Here is a 23,825-nt window from a genome sequence, read left to right as displayed (position 1 = left end):
ATTTCTCACAATGCGCCATCCATCTCTCATTTATTCTTTGCGGATGATAGTATCTTTTTTGTGAAAGCAAACGAGCAGGAAGCGGAAGTGGTGAATGATATTTTGCGACGGTATGAAGCAGCGTCAGGTCAGCTAGTAAGTTTGGACAAAACCACTGTTTCGTTTAGCAAGGGGATCCGGAGGGATGTGCGGGACCGTGTAGCTGCGAGGCTTGGGGTGAGGGAGGTGGATGTACAGGAGAGATACTTGGGCTTACCGACGGTTGTGGGACACTCTAAAAAAGTTCTCACGGACATACTTCGGGATAAGCTGAGTAAGAGGTTACAAGGTTGGCGGGGGGAAATTATTGTCTAGGGCTGGTAGGGAGGTTCTTATAAAGGTCAGGCCAATTCACTCCCTACCTATGTGATGAGTGTCTTCAAAATCCCGGCAAATTTTTGTAACGTTCTAAGATCGATGGTGGCACGCTTTTGGTGGGGACATGAGGAGGGCAAGAGAGGGATATCTTGGGTTTCGTGGAAGCGATTATGCCGACCCAAGAGTGATGGTGGGATTGGTTTCCGAGACTTTGAGCTTTTTAATAATGCACTTCTCGGCAAACAGGCTTGGCGCCTTGTGACTGCACCTGAGTGCTTATGGGCGCGGGTCATGAAGGCTCGTTACTTCAGAACATGTGATTTCATGTCTGCGGAGGTGGGATATAGACCGAGCTACACGTGGAGAAGCATTCTTGGGGCTCGCGCGGTGTTGGAACGGGGTTTGAGACGGAGGATAGGGGATGGGCGAGGTACGAGGGTGTGGGGGCAAGCGTGGGTTGAAGGGAATGATAGGGGTATGGTGATTTCGCCATGTGGTCCAGGGAATGAGGTTATGACTGTTGCTGACCTTCTAATGCCGCAAGGAAGGGGATGGGATAAGGAGCTGGTGGAGCATATGTTTCTGCCTTTTGAAGCGACCCGGATCCTAAATATTCGAACTAGCCCGAATCTACCGAATGATGACTGGTACTGGAGTCTTGACAAAGAAGGGGAGTATACTGTTAAATCGGCATATGCTTGCCTGGTTGGGGATTCAAATGACGCGGGGGGTCCTTCGAACTGGGAGAAGGAAAGATGGTTATGGAATCGGCTTTGGAAAACTCGGGTTTGGCCTCGCATCAAAATTTTCTTCTGGCAGCTGTGTAGCGGAGCATTGGCAACCATGGACAACATTGCAGCTCGAGTAAGAGGTGAGTCTTCTTCTTGTTATTTTTGCACTTCTTCTTCTGAATCGTCCTTACATTTATTTAGAGATTGCAATGTCGCTAAGTGGGTATGGAGCTCTCTCAATTTGGATGGGGCCGAGGAGGGGCATATGGTTGAGGGAGCAGAAGAGGTTCGAGAATGGGTAGAGGGGATTTGGCAAGCTGGAGATGCGCGGGACATGGAGAAGTATATGGTTGGATGTTGGGCCATATGGGAACATAGAAATAAGGTTGCTTTTGACGGGGTTGCGATAGAGCCGGAGAGAATAGTGGGCCGTGTGAAGGACATTCTGTCGGAATTGGAATCTGGGGGTGAGGGGAGACAAGGCTGCCGAAGGGATAGGAGAGGGAGGACGGAGGAAAGGGGGAACGACGGATGGAAGCCGGCGACGAATGGTTTTGTCAAGATTAATGTGGATGCGGGCATAAAGGAAGGAGAAGGAGTTAGCTCGGGAGTGGTTTGTTGAGATGACAGAGGAGGGGTGTTATGGGGCATGACGATAGCACGGAATGAGGAGTGGGACCCTCGATTTGCTGAAGCGGCTGCGGTGTATGATGGGTTGCTGGAAGCACAGCTACGTGGCCATCGAGATGTCGTGATGGAGAGTGACTGCATTCAGGTGATTGAAGCGCTGCAAGCACAACGGAACGGGAGGAGTTTGTTTTTATTACTTATTGAAGACATTTTATTGCTTTCCAATAGCTTTAATTCTGTAATTTGGTCGTATACGGGTCGTGTTAACAACTCGGTAGCTCATGCTTTAGCTCATATCTTTCCTAGGGTAGTTGGTAAAACGATTTGGTCGACTGTATTACCTCCTGTTGCGGACTCTGCGGCGGCTTATGATTTATCGTTAATATAATTATACCCTTCGGGGTGTTTTCCTCAAAAAAAATAATCAATGGTAAACAAATTAATTTCTCAAAAAAAAAAAGGTAAACAAACTAATGATCAAAATGAATGAACTATAAATTTTTGAAAGAGTCTTTCGCAAATTGTATGCTTTAAAATTAGTCTCTAATTCAACAATCTAAGTAATACGAAAAAAAACGTTAATAGTAAAATTAGCTGAAAAGATAATTAGTGAAGGGCACACGTGGAACGAAAATATTATAAGCTCTTTTATTTTAAGATAGCAGAAATATTATTTCCCAAAAAATCAAAAAGCTGAAATAACTACTTATTTCAGATTATTACAAAGTGCATGATTTAATTTTTACATAATGAGTAGGCTAGGATAATAAATCCCATATCATACCCCATATTAAAGGGTTGAAAACATTAAAAGCAATCTTGATTGGCATGATTGAAGCATATATAATACATACAAAAATTCATATTAAGATAAAAAAAACGGGTCAAATATGCTGTCATTTGCATATATAGGACAAACAGTTTAATTTGTTAGTTCTTATGAATCTTCATTTTGTCTGATCTATTAAATTTGACCGTTTTAAATTTAAGATAAATATTGTCGTCTCCAAGTTCATACATATATATAGCTAGGTATAAAAAGCAAGATGTATAAAACTTGAAGAATAAGCTAAAGAGTAGAAGATGAATTGAAAGTGAAGAAGGTTGAAGAGTCATTTTCAGGAGGAGCATCATCAATGTGCTTCAAAGTAGGAGTTACCGTAGGTGAACTACTAGAAAGTCGGATGTCCGTGTCCATGTCGATGTCCATGTCCCATTTCATGAACGGATTTGTGTTTGCTAAACTATCCCATCCGATATGGGCTACATGTTTCACGTCTGTCGGACACCCGATCTCCATGCCCAACTCTTCCATCTCGTCCTCGTAAACTAAGATATATTAAGATTACTATTAGTGAGTACAATATATAACTTTACTCCGATCGTCCCATTAATTTATTTACATTTTATATTTTTGTATGCGACGGATGGATATTTTTAAATTAAATGTAAACAAATGATTATATAGAGAGAGTATGTACTTACTAAATAATTGAGATAAGCTCTTGAAACCCTTCACTAACTTGTTAACCCCTGTTGACAAATTAGCTCTTGTAATTGGCAATGCCAAAAACCTCGACGAATGTCTCGTGCTCTCACCGGACAAGCTCTCCTCATCCTCATTCTCGCCGTCTTCTCTACTTCCTTAAAATGACAAAACGAGACGTTACAGACATAAGCTAATACAATATCAAAGCTCAATTGCAAACAAAACAAAAAAAAAATGAACAATGTATGTCGCGTCTTCTTACTTAATGTAGGGGATTGTAAGTCTAGTTTACGTCGTCTTCTAGGCCTTTGTTTGGCCACAGCGATACTAGCTTGAGAAACACAACCCATGGCGAAAGGAATAACACCGAATTTACTCATACGGCCTCGCATTTTCCCTTGAACACCCATAATGATTTAAAGAATTTGATGTTTTTAGTTGAAGAGTTGAGTTGTTTACTTGTTTATAAGAAGTGTTTGTTAGATTTGTTGTCAAGAAGGTATAATTTTACATGAAAAAGGGTCAGTATCCATGTTGGTTTGGTGGAATGATCATAGAGGAAAATGATGTAAATAATGCAAAAATGTTGTTTGTATCGATAACCAGTGGCAGAGCTAGGATTTGTCGTTAACGAGTTGAAAACTTTCTTGGAAGTAGATTATTAACGGAATAAGGTAAACTGGAAAAGAAATCGAAAATTTGACTAAGAATCTAAAGATTTGTATAGGTCAGTAGAGACGACCGACCCTGCTAGTATCAATGTGGACTAAAATTGACATTTGACAATTGTGATTAGGATTATAAACAAGCCTTAAATCAGCATAATAAATTCTCATTTGTGACGGTGATAACCGTCAAGAGTCAAGACTAATTGGTACAAAAGTCTTGGTGAGTAAAGTTTGGTGGGATCCACTGTTTGTGTTTCTTGGTATGTACTCAAAATCAAGGAGAGTAGAACATAAGCAAACATTATATATAAAATATAGTAATGTTTTAGTGATGGAGATTTTGTATAATCTTTATATTCTAAGTACTTAATGATGATAAATTAATTAGATTAGAATATAAAAGATTCGAAGCACTCAAATCCCGACAGTATCAAAATCGATCACGTGACTCCTTTACACTAAAAAAAGAAGCACTTAAAAATCTAAACCATATCTTGAATGTACGTAAGTTAATAATCACTGTGATCATCGAATCCATTGAATGGAAGTACTAGCTTAGATTATATACGTGAAAATTTAACTCGATTTGCTTTTTTAGGATGAATTTATAAATCGTGTATATCTTCAGATGACGTATGTGACAGAATTTAACCCGATTCGCTTTTTTAGGGTTACGAATTTATAAATCTTGTGTATAACTTGAAACAACGTGATCTAAAACGATCTTGATCTGCTAGTCTACGATTAGGACAATCAAATGCAGGTTAAATCGAACTAGGGTAAAATTTAAATTTCGATATTAATAATTAATACAAAATAAAACATAATAATTTTTTAAATATGCCTTGGAGGACAAGCTAAAGACTTCTTGTGAAAATACAATTGAGACAACAAAGCAACAATGCAAATTAATGACCATACAAAGAACTTAAACGCTAATGAAACAACTTTCCGATAAGACCGTCCTAAAAGTCGTCTAAGACGACATTAGTCCGGTAATGATGTCCTTGTTACAAGGCCGAAGAGTGGAGGAATAGCTATAAAACCGAAAAGGTCCGGTCGAATAGCCATTAATATTGGACACCCGTTTAGCTTTACGTAACATGTTCATGTCCTCCAAGCAATAACTGTAAACATGTCCTCCAGCAGCCATTATCAATTTCTTCTCGATAATTGCAAAACTCGGCCGCCATGGAACAAAACCTTCGATACCTAAATCATGTTCTCTACTCTTGTTCATCATAGACGTCTCGCGCCATATTAATTTTTCACGGTCCATATGACCAATGTCGTGGGTCCATATAGAAATTATCTCGGAATATTTGATTTTTACCAAACAAATACTCCGAAAAGATGAGTGATCCATGTCACTTTTCTCCCATCCGAATATACTGATACTTGTATGATTAATATCGTCGTCCTGTGCTTCATTGGGCAAGGGCAAAATCCTTGACGTACCATGTTGGATGTCATAGTGAAGCAAATAATAGGGAATAGTACCACAATTATTTTCGGTACGTTTTGCATCTGATAGTAAGTAGAGGCCGTCAGTACAATGGACGGGATTTTGAAAGTCCACGTTCCCGGGACCAATGAATAGATTTTCTTTCTTCAATTCCCAATTACCGTCTTGTAGGACATATACATTCTGATTATTGGACCATGACGGATTATAAAATAGTAATAAGGTGAAATCCATAGGAAATTTACTCGGTTTTTCCGAGTAATTTTTTCCACAAATAAAGATCATCGAATCAATACTTGTATCAATGTCTTCACTAGGCGGCTTAATATACACGATACTTCGTGTGGCAGGGTTACACAAGAAAAACTTCATAGGTTTCTGAAAATTATACGTTTGACATAATAGCAGACCATTGCTAGAAGCAATGACGCGACTATGGTTTTTTAAGTCATTGAGTTCTTCAGACGGTATATAGGATGACAGTCTAGCATTGGAAGCGTGATCGGGATCACCCAATGTGCAAAGTTTCAAGTATTGAGCCTTACTATGTAGGCTAGAATCATCTTGTGTGAGGATGTATTCTACGGATTTTATTTCAGAATTTCGACATTGTTTCTCAACAAATCGACTTTCTGATAGAAATTCTGAGCATGGTTTGCTTTTGCGTGATAATTTGTAAAGTAGTTTTGGTGGTAACCACGAAAAAATCTCGTAGAGTTCTCCATTGAAAGCCATTGTTGTGATGTATAGTAGGGAGTATGTATAATTTTTGTTGATAAGAGATATAATTATGTTGAATATGTGAAACACGTTAGGAAAACCGTTATATATATATAGTTACGGTATTACCAAATACTTGGTATCTGATATTTCTGATTAGGGTAGGATTTGGAAAATATACGAAAAGAAAACAAATTCAGGTTATCTGGGACGCGCATCAGGTAATAATATGGAAAAAAATAAAAAATTGCCATGCATGAATATTTTATTTGTGAAACTTAAAATTCAAAGAAACGCCTTGGAAGACAAGGCAAAAGTTAATTAAATAATACAGTATAATGAAATTTTTTTACTGTATTTTTCTTGTAAACCGTGAAGTTTAATTTTGAATTTATTGTAGATTATTTTAGATTGGTTGGAAATTAAGATTTTACTGTAGTAACATTGGTGGCTTGGTGCACAATCTTTCAAAAGATAACAAAAGAATTCATTTTATTTAATTATCATTACACAAATTCACAGTTAAGATGAAAGTAGTAACTGTCAAGCTTAAGACGAGTCAAATAATAATAGTTGTATAAATATGACAAACATCTTAGTATTCCCTAGGTATTTCACTTTTGTCTTATTTAACATATTTGACCAGTTTTAATCTTAAGAAAAATATATCCGTCTTAAAAGAGAATTATTGTAACCTATTTTATTTTGTACTGTACAAGGATAAAAGAAAGAAAATTAAGATAAATATAAGATTAGTGATCAAGATGATAAGTAGGTTTAATTTAGATAGAACTTGTTGTATATTACTCCTACAGTACGGTCATTTGTTGTCTTATTTCATTTTGAGATGTCTCAGTTAATTATTCTCCTTTTTATTTTAAGAATTTATTTGATGAACAATTTGATCTTTCACACCCAATTTCGTTTACTTGTCATTTAATAATTAACCTCATCCTCTTTCCATAGTTTTTATGTCAAAATTAAAGAACAACAATTGACCGGAACAGAGAAAATAATTAATTAACACCATTTTTGTGAAAAAAAATCAATAAATTGAACAAGACTGTCGTCGTACCCTAGCTTATAACCTGCAGGCCACATCATAGATTTATATTAGACTTAGGGGGCGTTTGGTATGGGAAAGGGAAAGAGAATGAGATCAAGTAAGGGAAATGAGGGGTAAGGTATAGAATTCCTTTGAATTAAACTTGTTGTTTGGTTATGATCTTGTAAGGAATGATTTATCCCCTTATTCCCTTTGTGGTTGTTTGGTTGTTAAAGAAAGGAATCAATCTAATATTACGATTTTTTCTTCTAAACAAATTTTTTCATACGTTTTTTTAATGTTACGACTTATCAACTATTTTTTCCTGTTCATTTTTTTGGGTTGTGCTTTTTCACATACGCATTTTACTTTTTCACATATGCTTTTTACGATTTTACCCTTACATATTTTTCATTTTCGTCACTCAATTTATTTTACCCACCCTTTCCCTTCACCACCAGTGGTCATCCCTCTGGTGAACCTGTCCTCCGACTGACCTTGTTTCGGTCGCCGGTACTTGTCCCTCGGTTTCCCCCTTTTCCGGCTGTACTGGCTTCGATTTATTATAACAATGAGACACTAAGAATGAATTCTTGTACGGATTTTAATGATTATAACAATCTATTATTGACATTATACAATCTATTATTGACTAGTAATTGTAATCCACGACTAAATTGAAGAGAAAACAGGCAACTAATATTTAGAGAATCGAAATTGATCGCATGGCTTTAGCATTAATTGAACCACGATGTACATATAGGTTACACTTTACATAGAAGACTAGTAAAGCGAAGAGAAAGCAAATCAATTGGATAATTGAAATCCTGAGCAACAAAATTTCAGCAGATGGGATATATGATAGTTTCAAGCCGTGCCATCGGCCACCAGACCACCACCCAGGAACCCTAATTTATCTTCTGATAAACAAATAAACATTGATTAAAAATAAAAAACGAAATATAAAAAGCTGAATTTTTTAGAGAGAAAAGAGGACAAACATTGAAGAGAGAAGGGAGAAGCGACGACAGACGGTGAGGGTGGTGACCGGCGGTGAGGCGACGACAGGCGCGTTGAGCAGCGTTGTTTTTTTTTAAGGTTACGTTGTTTTGAGTGAAGGTAGAAAAAAAGATGGGTAAGGAAGGGAATGAAATTCTAAACCCTGGGGGGGGGCAGTGGTATCAGTTTAGAATTATTAGAAGGTTTGTTAATAGGATAGATGGGTAAAGGGTATCATTAATTTGCTTAACCAAACAATAACAAAGGGAATCATGAGTCCTTATTCTCTTTCCCTTTCCTAATTACCCCCAACCAAACGCCCCCTTAAGAGTTAAGAAAACCAACTCAGCCATAACTGAATAACAAAGATTGATTAACTCGAATTTACCTTTAAGTCTGAAACCCTGTTATATAGTTTATATGTCCTGCTCATTTGTTTACTTTTAATTTTGGCACAAAGATTAGGGAAAAAAAAGGAGAGAACCAATTATATCAATAGTTTAGAATACTTAAGATTAGAAGCACTCAAATCCCGACAGTATCAAAATTGATCTTACGACTCCCTTCCACTAAAAAAGAAACACTTAATTATCTAAACCATATCTTGAATGTAAGTTAATAATCATAGTGATCATCGATCCATCGAATGTAAGTAGTAGATAACTTACCATTATATATGTGACAAAATTTAACTCGATTCGCTTTTTCATGGTTATGAATTTATAAATCTTGTGTATAACTTGAAAGTTGAAACGACGTACGTGATCAAAAACAATCTGCAAGTGTACGATTAGGACGATCAAATGCAGGGTTGAACCGAAGTAGGGAAAAATTTAATGTACGCAATTATTCCAATTAATTCAGACCAACAATTAATCAAGTCACTAAAATTAAAATATAATAGTAATTTTTTAGTATGTCTTGGAGGACAAGCTAAAGACTCCTTATGATCGAAAATACAATTAAGACACAACAGCAATTCAACAAATTAATGACGACCAAACAACAACTGGAAATCGAACAACTAAAAAGGATCAGTCCGTCTTGCTTTAAACCGACTTATTTCAGACCGCAATAAGACCTCTCACAAGTGAGAAGCACATGGGTGGTGGGACACCCCATCTGCTTTCCCATTCACACCCTAAATGGGTTTTTTGTGAGAGAAAATGGTATTAGTCTGACCATTTCAGACGGATATGGCGGTCTGAAATAAGAATTTGTGAAAAAGATAGTACTCCATAACTAGTTATTGTGAGTTTATCTTGCACGAGAAATAACAATGATTGATGATAAATTTATTAGTCCAAACTAAAAAGGATACGATTAGTCGATTACAATTAACTCTTTATATTGAAAATAAAGTAAAAGTAAAATAATTACAGTAAAGAATATGACATTCGTTCCTGTATAAAACAATTTTTCATATAAAAGAATAAAACTGTCGGTATATTAGACGAGACACTTGGAAGGTAATTGTATAAGTCCTCCTACTCTCCAATGAGAGTTCTTTACTTCACAATGAGGAGCACCCGGTCCTTTATAAGTAAGCTTGATGTCTTGTAATTGTAAACCATCACACGGTTTCTCAAGACTGCAATCAAATGTTATAATTTGGGGTGATGATGATATTCCTCGAATGTTCTTGTATAACACATTGCTAATTTTTATGGCCGATTCCTATAAAGAGGGCAACAAAAAGATTATAATATAATGTTTACAAGTTTTGAACACGGGTCTTAGTTACTCCGGGAGGACAACTATTGTGTGCTTCATTCCTAGCCAATAAAAAGCCTTTATGCCTATTTAAAAGCAATAATATAAAAGTAAATATAAGATAAATATAGCTATAAAGACTTCTTATTGACTAGAGAAGACACATTAATTATCCTTCCATTGGACCTAAGAATTTCTGTGGTGGTCCTATATTTTTAGTTTTTTCTTTTAGTTTTGCCTAATATTTGGTCATAAGTTTTGAAAACGACGAATAATTTTCATTTGAAATTGACTTTCTTTATGAGATGTCCGATTTGAGAAAAAATAGTTGCTTACGAAACTCGTGACAAGATTGTAAATCAAACCGTTTAACCAAGTAATCTTTTGATTGACAATATCACCTGGCCGCAAGTTTAAAAAGTAACGATTTTTTCCAAATTTAATTGTATTTACGAGATTTTCGATAAGAAAATAATAATTTTATTGAATACCTGGCCAGTTGTGCAATTGCCATGCGGGCAATAAAATTGATCAATAATGATTGGGTTGCCAACATTGGTCATAGTTGCTCCAAAAAAGTAAATATCTCTAACATTTCCCTCGATTGAGCTTGCATACGTTTTTATCCTCAGCCCATTTTGTGTACCCGTCAAAGTTACCGATTTTACCGTCACATTTTGCACAAGTAAACCTTCATCCCATTGACGCTTACCAAGGCTCCCTATGCTGAAAAAAGATAAAACAATCACAATAATCAAATTATATGTCATATATTGAAAAAAAAATGGAAATATGATTTGTATTATTGTATACGAGCATATTATTATAGATAAAGAGATTGAGTTAGATCTTTACCTGATACCATGACCAGGTCCACAATTTACGTTTTCAATCCATAAATTTTGGTTTTGAGGACCAATTGAGATGCAATCATCTCCCGTCATAAATTGAGAATGCGTGATAGTTACTCCTTCAGATCTCTCAATGTGAATACCGTCAGTGTTTGGACTATCTGCAGGTGCAGTAACTAGAATGCCTCCCATATTTACGTTTTGGCAATCGTTTATTGCAATGTGAAAGAATTGACTATCTCTTGATGTCAATCCGTCCACAATTATATTCTTCGAATTATCAAAGTCCAATGACTACATTCGGAAAAACAAAGTATTTAGCTCGAAATAATATGATTTAATTTATACAAAAGTATTTAGCTTTGAATATAATGCTATGGGACAAAATTTTAAAGTAATTTATCATAAATTACGAATTTAATTACCTTAGCACCCACGGGACAATTTCGACCACCTAATTTACAATCCCACAAATTTTTACCCTTAGCATCAAGGACACCACCCTTAATATGAAGACCGTTAACACTGTGAAAACCAATCCAAAATTGTTCACGGTCGATATTACGTGCAATAAGTGTACCGTCAATTATAAACGAGGTCAAACTTTTGCAACTAGCTCCCTCAAAACATATGGACCCTAATACATAATTACCCTTAGGTACATAAATTTGTGACGGGGTTAATGAGGCGCATGCAGCGTTCCATGCATTAAGGAATGATGTCGTTGCATCCGTGTTACCATCGTTTTTTGCACCAAAATCTCTCACTACATCGTAGATTTTAATTGAGGATACGGTAGGGTTGATCCGAGAGGCTGAGGATGGCAATGAGTAGAATAAGGATGAGAAAAGTAATACGTAACATAATTTATTCGTCATGTTTATGAGCTCCATGTATGAATTTTAACTAGGTAATGGAGCGAGGAAATAAATTGATAGACGTGAAAATTAATAAATACTCGTAGTAAATTATTATTTTTTGTTGGTTGAGTAAAAGAGGTTTGCTAATACGGGTTTATATACTAAACCAATTGTCTATGTCAAGTAGAATTTTATTACACTACAAAATCTTGATTTGTATCTCGATCAATCGATTTAATTATAATCTATTCGTTTCTGATTTTGTATTATTTATAATTTATTTCTTCGATTTTAGTCTTCTTTAGCATTTTCCTGATTTCCGACATCTCTTTATGCAATGTATAAAAAAATAGCCGAATATACATACACTTGTACATCTTCACGTAATAAATTGAGTATTATTTAAAAAAAAAGAATAAAATAGCCTTTAAATATTTCCTTACTATCAAAGACATTGCGAGCTACGTAACATGATACCATGCATGCATTGGACTTTGTCGACTTTGTCGACTTTGTCTCCATCTCCTACTCCGACTACTATGCATCATCATCGTCTAGAAATTTCTATCTTCACTATTTGATATAATTGTATTAGTTGTCGTATTCTATTCCGTATCTAATTATGTTCTAGCTATAACACTTCTTTAATTTCTATCTTCGCTATTTGATATATATTTGTTTTTAGTGGTCTTATTCTATTTCGTATCTAATTAATATTATAAGTAGACCTAATAAGGCGATCTAGCTTAAATGACTGTACAAAGAGTTTGCCTAAGAGTAATTTAATATGAACTAGTACAGATCCCTCGCGAATGCGCTGTTATTTAGATAAGAATATTAAAGAAAATAACAATTATACAACTGATATTTAAGTTAATTTGGAATTTAATTGTAAAATTTATTATTATTATTTATGTTTTGCATTAATAGGTAGAAAAGTGAAAGTTCATTATAATTCATTTGTAAATATAATATATTGAAAGCCCAATTATAGATATGATATAATAAAAGCTCAATTACAGATATGATATAATGAAAGCCCAATTATAACCAAATTCATTTAGGCGGAAAAATTTAGGAGTTTTTTTATTTTTTTGGGCCGCCTCATAGCCTATCTTCGGCGAATGGTTCTCTCCTCTCTATTTGATCTTTCCTAAATGATTAATCCTACACATCTCTAAAATCCATCTTTATTTACCCAATTGGTCCCGTATTTTTATTAAGTGGCTTTTGAAGGTAATACTCCTATGTAGTACGTATTTCGTATAATCATTTACGTGGGTATGGTAAAGTGAAAATCTATTTTACTACTCGATATCCACAAGGATAAAGGAAAGTATATATATTCGTTTGTATTAACTAGAATACCAGTACAATAACTATCAAGTACCAACTCGAATATATGAGGGGGTTCTACGAGATTCTTAGAACTGAGGCCCATAATATAAAAGGAGCTCAAAATACGTGATTTCTAATAATATCAATTAATAAAAAAAATGATTTTTTTATGTATTGATTTAATCGAAATATATAATATGTAATACGGTTTCTTATATTTTCGAGACCCTATTTTAACATTTAGAACATGACCTCTCTAACCTATTAGACAACCGTGTGAGTAACTATTTCACGAGTTAGGATCTTATCCATTACCTCAAAAGTAATGGATGGTCTATTACTTGTGAATCTGTGATAGGTTTATTTTAATATATTATTTCTCGTACATATCACCATCCATTATTTAATGTTGTGACCATTGGATCATTTTGGGATAATATCTAGATCATTAAGAGGAAATGAAAAGAGAAAGTAATGCAGAGGATCCAATACAAATTGCTAATTCGCGATGCTAACCGAGGCCAAACCTCAACTTGAAAGTACAATAGTACTCCGTAACTATTTATTGTGAGTTTAATTAGTTTGCACGAGAAATAACAATGATCGATAACTTTCTGTAGTCCAAACCGTAAAGGATACACTAATAGAAAAAGTAAAAAAACCAATATTATTTGGCACTTTTTCTACTAATTGAAAAGTAAAATATTACAATAAAGAATATGACATTCATTTCTGTGTAAAGTGATTTTACATATAAAAGTATAAAACCGTCGGTATATTAGTTGAGACACTTAGGAGGTAGTTGTATAAGTCCTCCTACTTTCCAATGAGCATTCTTTACTTCACAATGAGGAGCACCCGGTCCTGTATAAGTAAGCTTGATGTCTTGTAATTGTAAACCATCACATTGTTTCTGAGGACTACAATCAAATGTTACAATTTGTGGTGTTGATGATATTCCTTGTATGTTCTTGTATTCCACATTGCTAATTTGTATGGCCGATCCCTATAAAGAGAGCAATAAAAACGGTTATAATATACTAATGTTTATAAGCAAGTTTTGAACATGGATACAATATGCTTCAGATTAATGATTCGTTTTAAATAATGTATAAAAAGAGAAATTTTACATGGTAGTCCTGTATTTTTACGTTTTTTTTTTTTTAAAAAATTACCTAATATTTGAATAGACTTTGACGAAATATAACTCCTTGGTGATAAGTTTCGAAAACAAGAACATTTCAAATTGACTTTCTTTATGAGTTGTCCGATTTGAGAAAAAAATCGTTGCTTGCTGAACTCGTGACAAGATTTATGGTAAATCAAACCTTTTAACAAAGTAATCTTTGATTGACAATATCACCTAGTCGCAAGTTTAAAAAGTAACGATTTTTTTTCCAAATTTAATGTATTTACGAGATTTTCGATTTGAAAAAAAAAAAAAAACAATTTTATTGATTACCTGACCAGGTGGGCACGTGCCGTGTGGACAATAATATTGATCAATGATGATTGGGTTACCAACATTGGTCATAGTTGCTCCAAGAAAGTGAATATCTCTAACATTCCCTTTGATTGGGCTTGCAAACGTTTTTATTCTCAACCCATTTTGTGTACTGGTCAAATTTACTGTTTTTACCGTCACATTTTGCACTAATAATCCTTGGTCCCCTTGACCCTTACCAAGGCTCCCTATGCTGAAAACAGTAACAAATAAATAAAAATCGAAAAACAGTCTAATAGGATACGATTATATATTTGTATATATATATTAAGGGAAATGATAAATACAACTTACTGGTTTTATTTAAACATTTAATATCATTCTTATATTTGATACTCCCTCTGTTTTTTTATATATGACTTTATCACATTTCGAGACACTCACTTCTCTCTTTAATATCTCTTAAAATATAAGACTAAATATTATGATATGTATACTCATGTGAAAGAGTTTTTCGTAAGGAATTTAATGGTACCATTTTTATATTTTTTGAACAAATATATTTTTGTAAATATTAAAGTCAAAGGCTTACATCGTAAATGTAAAACGTCATATATAAAAAAATGGAGGGAGTATTAATTTAAATTTAGAGAGTAAATTACACATAAATCAATGCAATTAATGCATATATTAACTATTTATTTCCTTTTTTAGTTGCTTAAATATAACCCACTGGGTTGTATTTATCATAATTTATATTAATGATAAAGAGACTGAGTTTGGACCTTACCTAATACCGTGACCAGGTCCACAATTTACGTTCTCAATCCATAGGTTTTGGTTAAAAGGACCAATTGAGATGCAATCATCCCCCGTCATAAATTGAGAATGCATAATAGTTACTCCGTTGGATCTCTCGATGTGAATACCGTCAGTGTTAGGGCTCGTAGCGGGTGCTGTAACTAGAATACCTCCCATGTTTACGTTTAGACAAGCATTTATACTAATATGAAACAATTGACTGTCTCTTGATGTCAAACCGTCAATAACAATATTCTTCGAGTCATCAAAGTTCAATGACTGCATTTGGAAAAATAAAGTATTTAGCTCGAAATAAAATGATTAAAAAGTAAATTTTGACGAAATTTTATAGTAATTTATCGTAAATTACGAATTAATTACCTTAGCACCCATGGGACATTTTCGACCACCTAATTTACAGTCCCACAAATTTTTACCCTTAGCATCAAGGACGCCACCTTTAATACGAAGACCGTTAACGTTATGAAAACCAATCCAAAATTCTTTACTGTCGATATTACGTGCAATAAGTGTACCATCAATTATAAATAAGATCGGACTTTTGCAACTAAATCCCTCAAAAGATATGGACCCTAACACATAATTACCCTTAGGTACATAAATTTGTGACGGGGTTAATGAGGCGCATGCAGCTTTCCATGCATTAAGGAATGATGTTGTTGCATCCGTGTTACCATCGCCTTTCGCACCAAAATTCCTCACTACATCGTAGATTTTAATTGAGGATACGGTAGGATTGACCCGAGATGCTGAAGATGGTAATGAGTGGAGTAAGGACGAGAAAAGTAATAGGTAAAATAAATTATTCGTCATGTTTATGAGCTCCATATTATGAATTTTAGGTAATGGAGCGAGGAAATAGAGGGACGCAAAAATAAATACTCGTACTAGATAAGTATTTGTTGGTTGAGTAAGAGACGTTTGTTAATAGTGGTTTATATACTAAACTAATGGACTATGCTTGAATCTTTATTACATACAAAATCTTGATTTGTATCTCGATCGATTACATGATAATAATTCATTTCTGGTTTTGTATTATTATTATTTTCTTTGATTTCGACCTTGTTTTAGCATTTTCCTGATTTTTCACTATCTATTTATGCAATGTATCGAATAAAAACTACTCCTATATACATGCAATTGAACATTTTCAGTTAATAAATCGAGTGTTATTTGAAAAAAGGAACAAAATAGCCTCTACATATTTCCATGAAATGGGATACAATCAAATGTATTGCGAGATGTGTAACAAGATAATAATGATATAGTACTAAAACAGTAAGTCTCACTTAAAACAATACTATCCGTCTTAAGTTTAAGACGGGTTAAGTATATGCCGTTTTAAGAGGTTTTAATCTTAAAACGGATAGTGTTGTCTTAATTGAAAATTTATGGTATTAAAAATTGATCTAGTAGTCAACAAAAAAATAGATTTATACTGTATATCATGGCAATCATGCAGTCAAAAGTCTCAAGTTTAAACCAAAATATACACATCTACGACTACAAAACCTTTGGAAGTAGAACTAGACCTATTAAGTTGGTCCGGCCCAACTTAAATGACCAACTCGAACATAGTCTGCACACATATGGGCCATCCACATTGCAAACATAGTGCACTACCCTGAGCTCCACCACACACTAAATCAGACCGAATTATCAAGTATCAACTTCATTAGTTAGACTTAGAGGTGGCAACTGGATCAGTCGGGTTGTGGATTTGGGTCGAGTCAATCCGGTTCGGACCGGGTCATATCGCATTCAGGTCAGCTTACTCATTCGGGCCGAGCTGGGTTCGGGTCGGGTCGTTATCGGGCCGTGTCATTTCGGGTCAAATGATGCGTCGGGTCCGGATACTTTAACACATTACTTAAATTTGTAACCTTTAAATTTAGTTTTTAACTATTATTTAGTTTACTTACTTCATTATTATTAAGTTAAACGTGTCAATCTAAACACAAAATCACTTTCATTTTGATCAATATTAAGCTTAATAATTGTTGGGTCATCAATTCGGGTCACGATCATCAGGTCGGGTTTGCTTGGGTTCAAGTTAGATCACTCGGGTCGGGTCAGTCTTACCAACTCTATCCATTACCACTTATTGTGTCGTACGATGCTACCTCTATTGGCTTCTAATGATTCTTCAACTGGACCTGGCAAAATCAACTCTACACGAAAGATACCTGAATAACCTTAACCTAACATCCCAATTCGAGAACCTGAGCTTGATCTGTATCCTAAATGAACCTTACTCAAATATGCCGATTCAATATGTATATTGTTACATCTTTTTCTTTAAATAACTTGATAATAACAAATTGAATACGACCAAGAATCGAAACAACCCAGTTTAACCAAAATTCTTGCAACCCCGAAATAACCTGCCCAGATTGATCCGTTGATATTATCCCGACCAGATTGATCCGTTTACCCGGTCCTCTTTCAATTAACATCAGTATGATATTATCCCAATCGCAAATTCTTATTTCAGACAGACTATTTCTCGTCTGAAATAAGACGGACTAAATGTAGCCATTTTACGATAAAATGTTACTCCCTCCTAGTCTGAGTGTTGGTTCCTCTTTCCATTTCCATGCTAGTCGGGTGTTGGTTCCTCTTTTCTTTTTTGGTAAGTTTTGTGTGGTCCAAATTCAATTCCATGTGGGGTAGGGTGTTTTGTGTGGTTCAAATTCATTTCCTTAATTTTGGTGCCCAAAAGAAAGGGAACCAACACTCAGACTAGGAGGGAATACTATTTTTTGATAAAATGTGACCATCGTATTCAGGGTAAAAAGTGACAACTTTAGTTATAACATTTTGTCATTAAATGATTATATTCTATTAAAAAAATGGTGACATTTAATTCGTCTTATTTCAAACCGTCTGATGCTAAGACTTATTGTATCTCAATAGAACAATCAAAATCGAAGATAGAACAATTGGTCTCCCTTGTGACGGGTTACCATTTATGACGGATATTTTGTGAGATAAAATGGTAACAAAATGGGTTAGTGGAGAAAGGGGACCACATGAATAGTGTTGCAGAGAGAGAAAAAGTGGGTACTTTGTGAGGTAAAATGGTATCCGTCTTCAGCTTGTGACGGATATGTCATGTCTTCAATGAGAATTTGTGAAGATAGAATTGTTTTTCATCCAATTCAATTGAGTGAACACAAAATAAGCTTGTAGGTAACGCAAAGTAAGAAAAGGCAAAAAAGATGCTAAACCAGTCTCTTCCCCACACACACTCTCACTCACTCTAGACTACTTTACCGTTCTTAATTTCTTATCAGGAAAAAAGCATTCACAATTTCACGCTTCATACTCGCACACGTTTACAATACCCAATGTCCTTTTCTAAGCCCGTTTTTTTTGTCTCCATTTTCCTATTCTATCTTATTTTTGAATATCTCTTAATTTAATACAAGACTCAATTTTTTTCGGATAAAATAAGCTGAATTACATTGAATAAAGTTGAGCTGAGTTAAACTCGATTAAACTAAAAGCTAAACTGAAATGAGCTGAAATTAAGGCAAAAGAACAGGGTCTATAGTTCTAAGCATAATCATACAAATATATATAAAAATATCACAGGACGATAAAGTTTGGAGATCTCTTTGAGTACGACATTATCTGTCTTAAGATGAAACAAAGTCTAATTGAAGTATTCTTTTAGGATGAATTAAGCTGAACTGAACTGAATTGAGCTGAACTGAATTAAAGTGAGCTGTATGGAGCTGAATCCAATTGAAGTTTGAGCTGAACTGAAGTGAGCTAAATGAGAGCTAAAATTAAATCGGAAAAAACAAGCCTTATTTACCAGTATACTTAACCCATTTTAAGTTTAAGACATACTTCAATTTCAAAGAAAATTTATAAATAAAAATAATTCGACACAAAACGAGACATAAAATGAAACCGAGAATCCGCTATCTCCCAATACTCCCATTGTGCCTTCCTCCTTCCCCTCTCTCTATCTCTACCCAAATTACAAAGCTGCCGAAAGAAAGAGCATATTTTTTGTGTTCATTAAATAATTGCAGTATCTCAGTATCTCACCATCTCTTAAAACTATACACTATACAGTTATTATCATCATCATTATTTAAAGTCCCTGAAATAAAGAAAGAATTTTCTCAATTCTCACATAAATATGTCTGTCTTCACATTTAATTAATGCTTTTTTTTATACACAATCACTCCATGTTTTTGAAATTTCTTGAAACAAGACAATAAACAAGAATGTTTGTTCTTGTTTCTCTCTTTCTTCTTACATTTTTCTTCATCTCTTTTTCTTTCATTTCTTCTCATTTCTCATAAATTTCATAAATTTACTTCATTTTTACTCATTATCTTTGGTGGGTTTTCCTTTAAACTCCAAAAAGATTTCAGCTTTGTTCATATTATTCTCATTTTATTATCACATTATCATAAATTGAAGAACATTATTGGGTGTATCATAATTAGTTGAAGAAAAATCATATTAATCACATTTTTGAGGTAAATTTGCTTCATTTTTAGTCATTATCTTTGTTGGCTTTCTCTTAAATTCCAAAAAGATTACAACTTTGGTCATATTATTGTCAAAAATCATGTAAATTGAAGAATATTATTGGGTTTTTTCAATAATTAGTTGAAGAAAAATCATATTAATCACCATTTTGAGGTAAATTTCATTAATTTACTTCATTTTTAGTCATTATATTTGGTGGGTTTCACTTTAATCCCAAAAAGATCATAACTTTGGTCATATTATTATCATATTATTGTCACATTATCATATAAATTGAAGGAAAGTTTTGAACTTTACCATTTTTGCTTTATTATTAAAAGAAGAGAAGAATTATTTTTAGTTTTACATTACAAATTAGTTACCTTTACCTTGTTAATGCTCACTTTTTTCCACCATTTTTGCTTTATTGTTGGTGGGCCCACTTAGCTTTAAGCTTCATACCTTTCATGGAAGATAGGAGGTGGGGTTTCCAATTTTACCCTTGTGGTTGGATTAATTTACATATTATGCCATTTGTTTTGGTGTTGTTCTTGTTGATTATGGTGAACCCTAGTGTAATTTCAGCTGTTGATGTTCATCCACAAGATAGATTGTCACTTACTGTGTTTAAATCCAAGATTGTTTACTCTGACCCGGGTTTGTCGAGTTGGGTCGGGTTGAATTGCTCTAGTTGGACTGGTGTTACATGTGAAAATCGGACCGGTAGGGTCAAGGAGTTGAACCTTAGCTATATGAACTTGTCTGGCACAATTAATCCTAGTTTATGCAATCTGTTGCATCTCCAAAGTCTGGTTTTGTCTCATAATAATTTGAGTTCGAGTATACCGTCTTGTTTGGGAAATCTTTTGGGTTTGAGGGTGCTTGATCTTGGTCATAACAGTCTTGGAGGGGTTGTTCCTGATACAATTTCGAGGTTGAAGCATTTGAGGGAGCTTATTCTGAATGATAATGGGTATTTAGGAGGGGATTTACCAATGTGGATTGGTAATTTTTCGAATAATCTTGAAAGAATTGATTTGGGTTCAAATTCATTTGGAGGGGAGATACCGGGATGTCTTTCTCGGTTGGAGTCTCTCGTGTATTTGGATCTTTCTGATAACAGGCTGTTTGGGAAGATTAGTGAGTTTCACCAGCCATTAGAGTTTCTGAGTTTGGCATCAAATACGCTTTCCGGCACTTTGCCTTGTTTTAATGGTTGTGCTCAGTCTCTTACTGTTCTTAACATGGCAAACAATTCATTTGTCGGTAGGATACCCTCTTGTATGTCCTCCCTACGAGCTTTAAGGCAGCTTAATCTGTCCAACAACGGGATTCAGTATGAGATTCCGCCAATGCTAGTGTTCTCAGATAAGCTCCTTTCTCTAGATTTGAGTTTCAATGAGTTGTCAGGTCCGCTTCCTAGCAAAGTCGCAGAAACAACTGATAAGTCGGGCCTTCTTGTTCTCGATCTCTCCCACAATCAGTTTTCTGGTGACATTCCCCTGAAAATCACGGAGCTGAAAAGCTTGCAGGCATTGTTTCTCTCGCATAATTCACTTACCGGGCACATTCCCGAGAGCATTGGCAACATGACGTACCTCCAAGCCATTGATCTGTCATACAATGTTCTATCGGGTTCAATTCCGTTGAACATTGTTGGGTGTTTTCAGCTCTTGGCACTAATACTCAGCAACAACAATCTTTCTGGTGAAATCCCACCAGAACTCGATGCATTAAACAGTTTGAAGATACTAGACATTAGCAACAACAATGTCTCGGGTCAAATGCCTCAAACCCTAGCAGGGTGCAAGTCGCTGGAAGTCGTGGATTTTAGCTCCAACAACCTTTCCGGACCTTTAAATGACGCAATGAGCCGATGGTTGAATCTCAAGTTCTTGTCTCTTGCTCAAAACAAATTTGAAGGTCGGGTTCCAGGCTGGCTCTTCACACTCCCGTCCATCAGTACTCTCGATCTTTCAGGAAACAAGTTCTCCAGCTTTATACCCGAAGATAACTTCAACATCAGTAAGAACTTTAACAATGCAGTAATTGATGATATGGATACCGGTGAAAAGTTGCTTTCAGTTAAGAATATGGAGATTCAAATTTCGGTTTTGCTAATGGTTAGAAATGAAGTGAGTTTTGCATATAAGCTACTTTCCCCGGTAGGCATTGACCTATCAGATAACCAGCTGAACGGAGATATCCCGGAGAGTCTATTCGCTTTACACGGTTTGGAGTATCTAAACTTGTCCTTCAATCTTCTGGAGGGTCAGATTCCTGTGGGTTTAGGAAAAATGTGGAATTTAAGGGCTCTAGACCTGTCTCATAATTCGCTTTCAGGTCCGATCCTGGCTAATATTTCTGACCTTCAGGAACTGTCAGTGCTAAATTTGTCGTACAACTCGCTCTCAGGATTTGTTTCGAGAAAGCAAGGTTACTGGAGATTTCCCGGAGCATTTACTGGTAATCCAGCACTATGCATTGAGATTTCCGCTGGTAAGTGTGAGCCACCGACTATTCCTGCATTGCCTGGAGACTCGTTCAAGGACGATTTAGATGGAGGCCCAATTTCTGTGTGGATTTTTTGTGTATCTGCTGCTGTAACTTTCTATGTTACCCTCATTGCTCTCTTTTGTTTACCTTGCTCGAGAAACTATATCCTAGGGGAAAAAATTTAGGATCATTGTATATAGAAAGTTAGAGATTTCTTGTATATTTTACCCAGTTCTTGACAACTTGGTCCCTGACAAAGGTGGCGGACCAAGCTTTGTCAATATAGGGCAGAGTACGGATCGAATATTCAATTTAAAGTGCTAGTTCGGATCGGATATCCATATCAGAAATCCTGAAGTTAGATATCCAATATTCAAACCAAATGTTTGGATGCGGATATCCATACTTTTGAATTTATTTTAAAATTAAGTTTGAAACACGATTATATATTTGGCCATATCCTGTACTCTATCCGACGGATATTCCTATTTCTCGTTTGCAATTTCGACTTATATTTGGCTATTTCTTTACATTATTTTTCTTTTTTTTTGCATGAGATAAGTGCAAGTTTGTAGATGTGGTGTCCGACTACTAATTCTCCGGGGTCCTCTCTCGTCACAACCCAAAAGATATTACTCCCTCCGTCGTTCCGGTCAATTGTTATTCTTTGAAATCCAATTATAGGTTGATAAATGGACCAAATTGAGGCGTTGTTTGGCCTTGTTTATGTAAAATAACTTTTGTTTTTTTAAAATGACTTTATTCACAAGTTACTTTTCGGAAAAAATTCGGTTGTTTGGCCAAACTTTTGTAAAAACATTTTTTTTAATAAATATTTATATTTGACCTAACTATTTTTTTGGGCTTTTTAGGCGTTAGAGTGAAAAGTAGAAGTAACAATTTCATATTTCTACTTTTAGGGCTTAGTTATCAACTTTTAGCTTTTTAAAAACACTTTTAATCCCTAGGTGCTGTTTGGCCCGACTTTTGAAAGTGTTTTTCCACTGAATAAGCACAAGTTAGGCTAAACAATCAATTTTTTTTTTTTTGATAGAAAACAATCAATTTTGAAGAAGTTAAAACAACTTCTTTTAAGCCCAAAAACCAATTTTTAGAGTGAGAAGTAGAATCACCAATTTGATGCTTATAACTTTTACTTTTATTTTAAAGATTTGTAATGCTTAAATGACAAATTGTATGTTGTAAACATGTCGAAATAAAATAAAATAAAATAAATACTTATTAATTCATATTTTTTCATTCTCTACAAATCAAGACCCATCTTGATATATAATTTTTAACAAAATTTTCATTTTTGATCTGCTGATGTAAAAAGTCTTGTTGAAAAGTCGATTTTTTGTAAAATATTAGGCCAAACACCAACAGTTTTGTCAAGAAGTAGCTTATTAAAAAACTATTTTCTAAAAGCAAAAACAAACCGTTTTTTTTAAAGTGAGCCCAAACATGGCCCTAATTAACTTTTGGCTTTTTAAAAACACTTTTAATTACAAAAACACTTTTAAAGCTGGCCAAATCCCACCTGAATATAAAAGATAAGATTTGCTATAATTAACTGAGACAACCAAAATAAAATAGGACAACAAATAACCGTAACGAAGGAAGTATAATTTTTTTTTTAGGTTTGGGGTGTCCTAGCCCCTAGGACACTAGGACACCATATCTCACAAGGTAGACAATA

General features: G+C 34.8%; 6 protein-coding genes across 6 annotated transcripts; 2 read left to right on the top strand and 4 right to left on the bottom strand.

The window, feature by feature from the left end:
* Positions 1-1,737: 1,737 nt before the first annotated feature.
* LOC141621002 (uncharacterized) lies at positions 1,738-2,106 on the top strand. The gene has a single exon (XM_074437731.1). It carries the CDS (start codon positions 1,738-1,740, stop codon positions 2,104-2,106), a length of 369 nt encoding a protein of 122 aa, XP_074293832.1.
* Positions 2,107-2,624: 518 nt separating this feature from the next.
* Positions 2,625-3,641, bottom strand: LOC141622566 (CRIB domain-containing protein RIC4-like). The gene is made up of 3 exons (XM_074438595.1): positions 3,470-3,641; positions 3,204-3,362; positions 2,625-3,047 (listed from the first exon to the last, which is right to left on the bottom strand). Exons 1-3 carry the CDS (start codon positions 3,615-3,617, stop codon positions 2,788-2,790), a joined length of 567 nt encoding a protein of 188 aa, XP_074294696.1. The 5' UTR covers positions 3,618-3,641; the 3' UTR covers positions 2,625-2,787.
* A 1,210-nt stretch (positions 3,642-4,851) lies between these two features.
* On the bottom strand, positions 4,852-6,075 carry LOC141621000 (uncharacterized). The gene has a single exon (XM_074437730.1). The coding sequence runs from the start codon at positions 6,073-6,075 to the stop codon at positions 4,852-4,854; it is 1,224 nt and encodes a 407-aa protein (XP_074293831.1).
* A 3,478-nt stretch (positions 6,076-9,553) lies between these two features.
* Positions 9,554-11,613, bottom strand: LOC141620999 (polygalacturonase-like). Its single transcript, XM_074437729.1, has 4 exons — positions 11,094-11,613; positions 10,673-10,962; positions 10,309-10,543; positions 9,554-9,781 (listed from the first exon to the last, which is right to left on the bottom strand). Exons 1-4 carry the CDS (start codon positions 11,559-11,561, stop codon positions 9,554-9,556), a joined length of 1,221 nt encoding a protein of 406 aa, XP_074293830.1. The 5' UTR covers positions 11,562-11,613.
* Positions 11,614-13,644: 2,031 nt separating this feature from the next.
* Positions 13,645-15,945, bottom strand: LOC141620998 (polygalacturonase-like). The gene is made up of 4 exons (XM_074437728.1): positions 15,493-15,945; positions 15,101-15,390; positions 14,329-14,563; positions 13,645-13,872 (listed from the first exon to the last, which is right to left on the bottom strand). Exons 1-4 carry the CDS (start codon positions 15,943-15,945, stop codon positions 13,645-13,647), a joined length of 1,206 nt encoding a protein of 401 aa, XP_074293829.1.
* Positions 15,946-19,663: 3,718 nt separating this feature from the next.
* Positions 19,664-22,441, top strand: LOC141619218 (receptor-like protein CLAVATA2). The gene has a single exon (XM_074436248.1). The coding sequence runs from the start codon at positions 20,098-20,100 to the stop codon at positions 22,309-22,311; it is 2,214 nt and encodes a 737-aa protein (XP_074292349.1). The 5' UTR covers positions 19,664-20,097; the 3' UTR covers positions 22,312-22,441.
* Positions 22,442-23,825: the final 1,384 nt, after the last annotated feature.

This window comes from Silene latifolia, chromosome X, assembly GCF_048544455.1.
Source record: "Silene latifolia isolate original U9 population chromosome X, ASM4854445v1, whole genome shotgun sequence".
In the NCBI taxonomy this organism is placed as follows: Eukaryota; Viridiplantae; Streptophyta; class Magnoliopsida; order Caryophyllales; family Caryophyllaceae; genus Silene; species Silene latifolia.
The sequence above is the reverse complement of the archived record's forward strand: the minus strand, read 5'-3'. Positions and strand labels throughout refer to the sequence as shown.

Excerpts from the sequence above, each read along its gene's own strand:
- LOC141619218 (XM_074436248.1), top strand. The coding sequence starts at position 20,098 with ATGGAAGATAGGAGGTGGGGTTTCCAATTTTACCCTTGTGGTTGGATT.
- LOC141620998 (XM_074437728.1), bottom strand. The coding sequence starts at position 15,945 with ATGACGAATAATTTATTTTACCTATTACTTTTCTCGTCCTTACTCCAC. Across the intron at positions 15,391-15,492 it reads AATGTCCCATGGGTGCTAAG|TCATTGAACTTTGATGACTC; the intron begins GTAATTAATTCG and ends TTCCAAATGCAG. Across the intron at positions 13,873-14,328 it reads GCACGTGCCCACCTGGTCAG|GGATCGGCCATACAAATTAG; the intron begins GTAATCAATAAA and ends CTCTCTTTATAG.
- LOC141621000 (XM_074437730.1), bottom strand. The coding sequence starts at position 6,075 with ATGGCTTTCAATGGAGAACTCTACGAGATTTTTTCGTGGTTACCACCA.
- LOC141621002 (XM_074437731.1), top strand. The coding sequence starts at position 1,738 with ATGACGATAGCACGGAATGAGGAGTGGGACCCTCGATTTGCTGAAGCG.
- LOC141620999 (XM_074437729.1), bottom strand. The coding sequence starts at position 11,561 with ATGGAGCTCATAAACATGACGAATAAATTATGTTACGTATTACTTTTC. Across the intron at positions 10,963-11,093 it reads ATTGTCCCGTGGGTGCTAAG|TCATTGGACTTTGATAATTC; the intron begins GTAATTAAATTC and ends TTCCGAATGTAG. Across the intron at positions 9,782-10,308 it reads GCAATTGCACAACTGGCCAG|GAATCGGCCATAAAAATTAG; the intron begins GTATTCAATAAA and ends CCCTCTTTATAG.
- LOC141622566 (XM_074438595.1), bottom strand. The coding sequence starts at position 3,617 with ATGGGTGTTCAAGGGAAAATGCGAGGCCGTATGAGTAAATTCGGTGTT. Across the intron at positions 3,363-3,469 it reads CTTACAATCCCCTACATTAA|GAAGTAGAGAAGACGGCGAG; the intron begins GTAAGAAGACGC and ends TGTCATTTTAAG. Across the intron at positions 3,048-3,203 it reads GAGCTTATCTCAATTATTTA|TTTACGAGGACGAGATGGAA; the intron begins GTAAGTACATAC and ends AATATATCTTAG.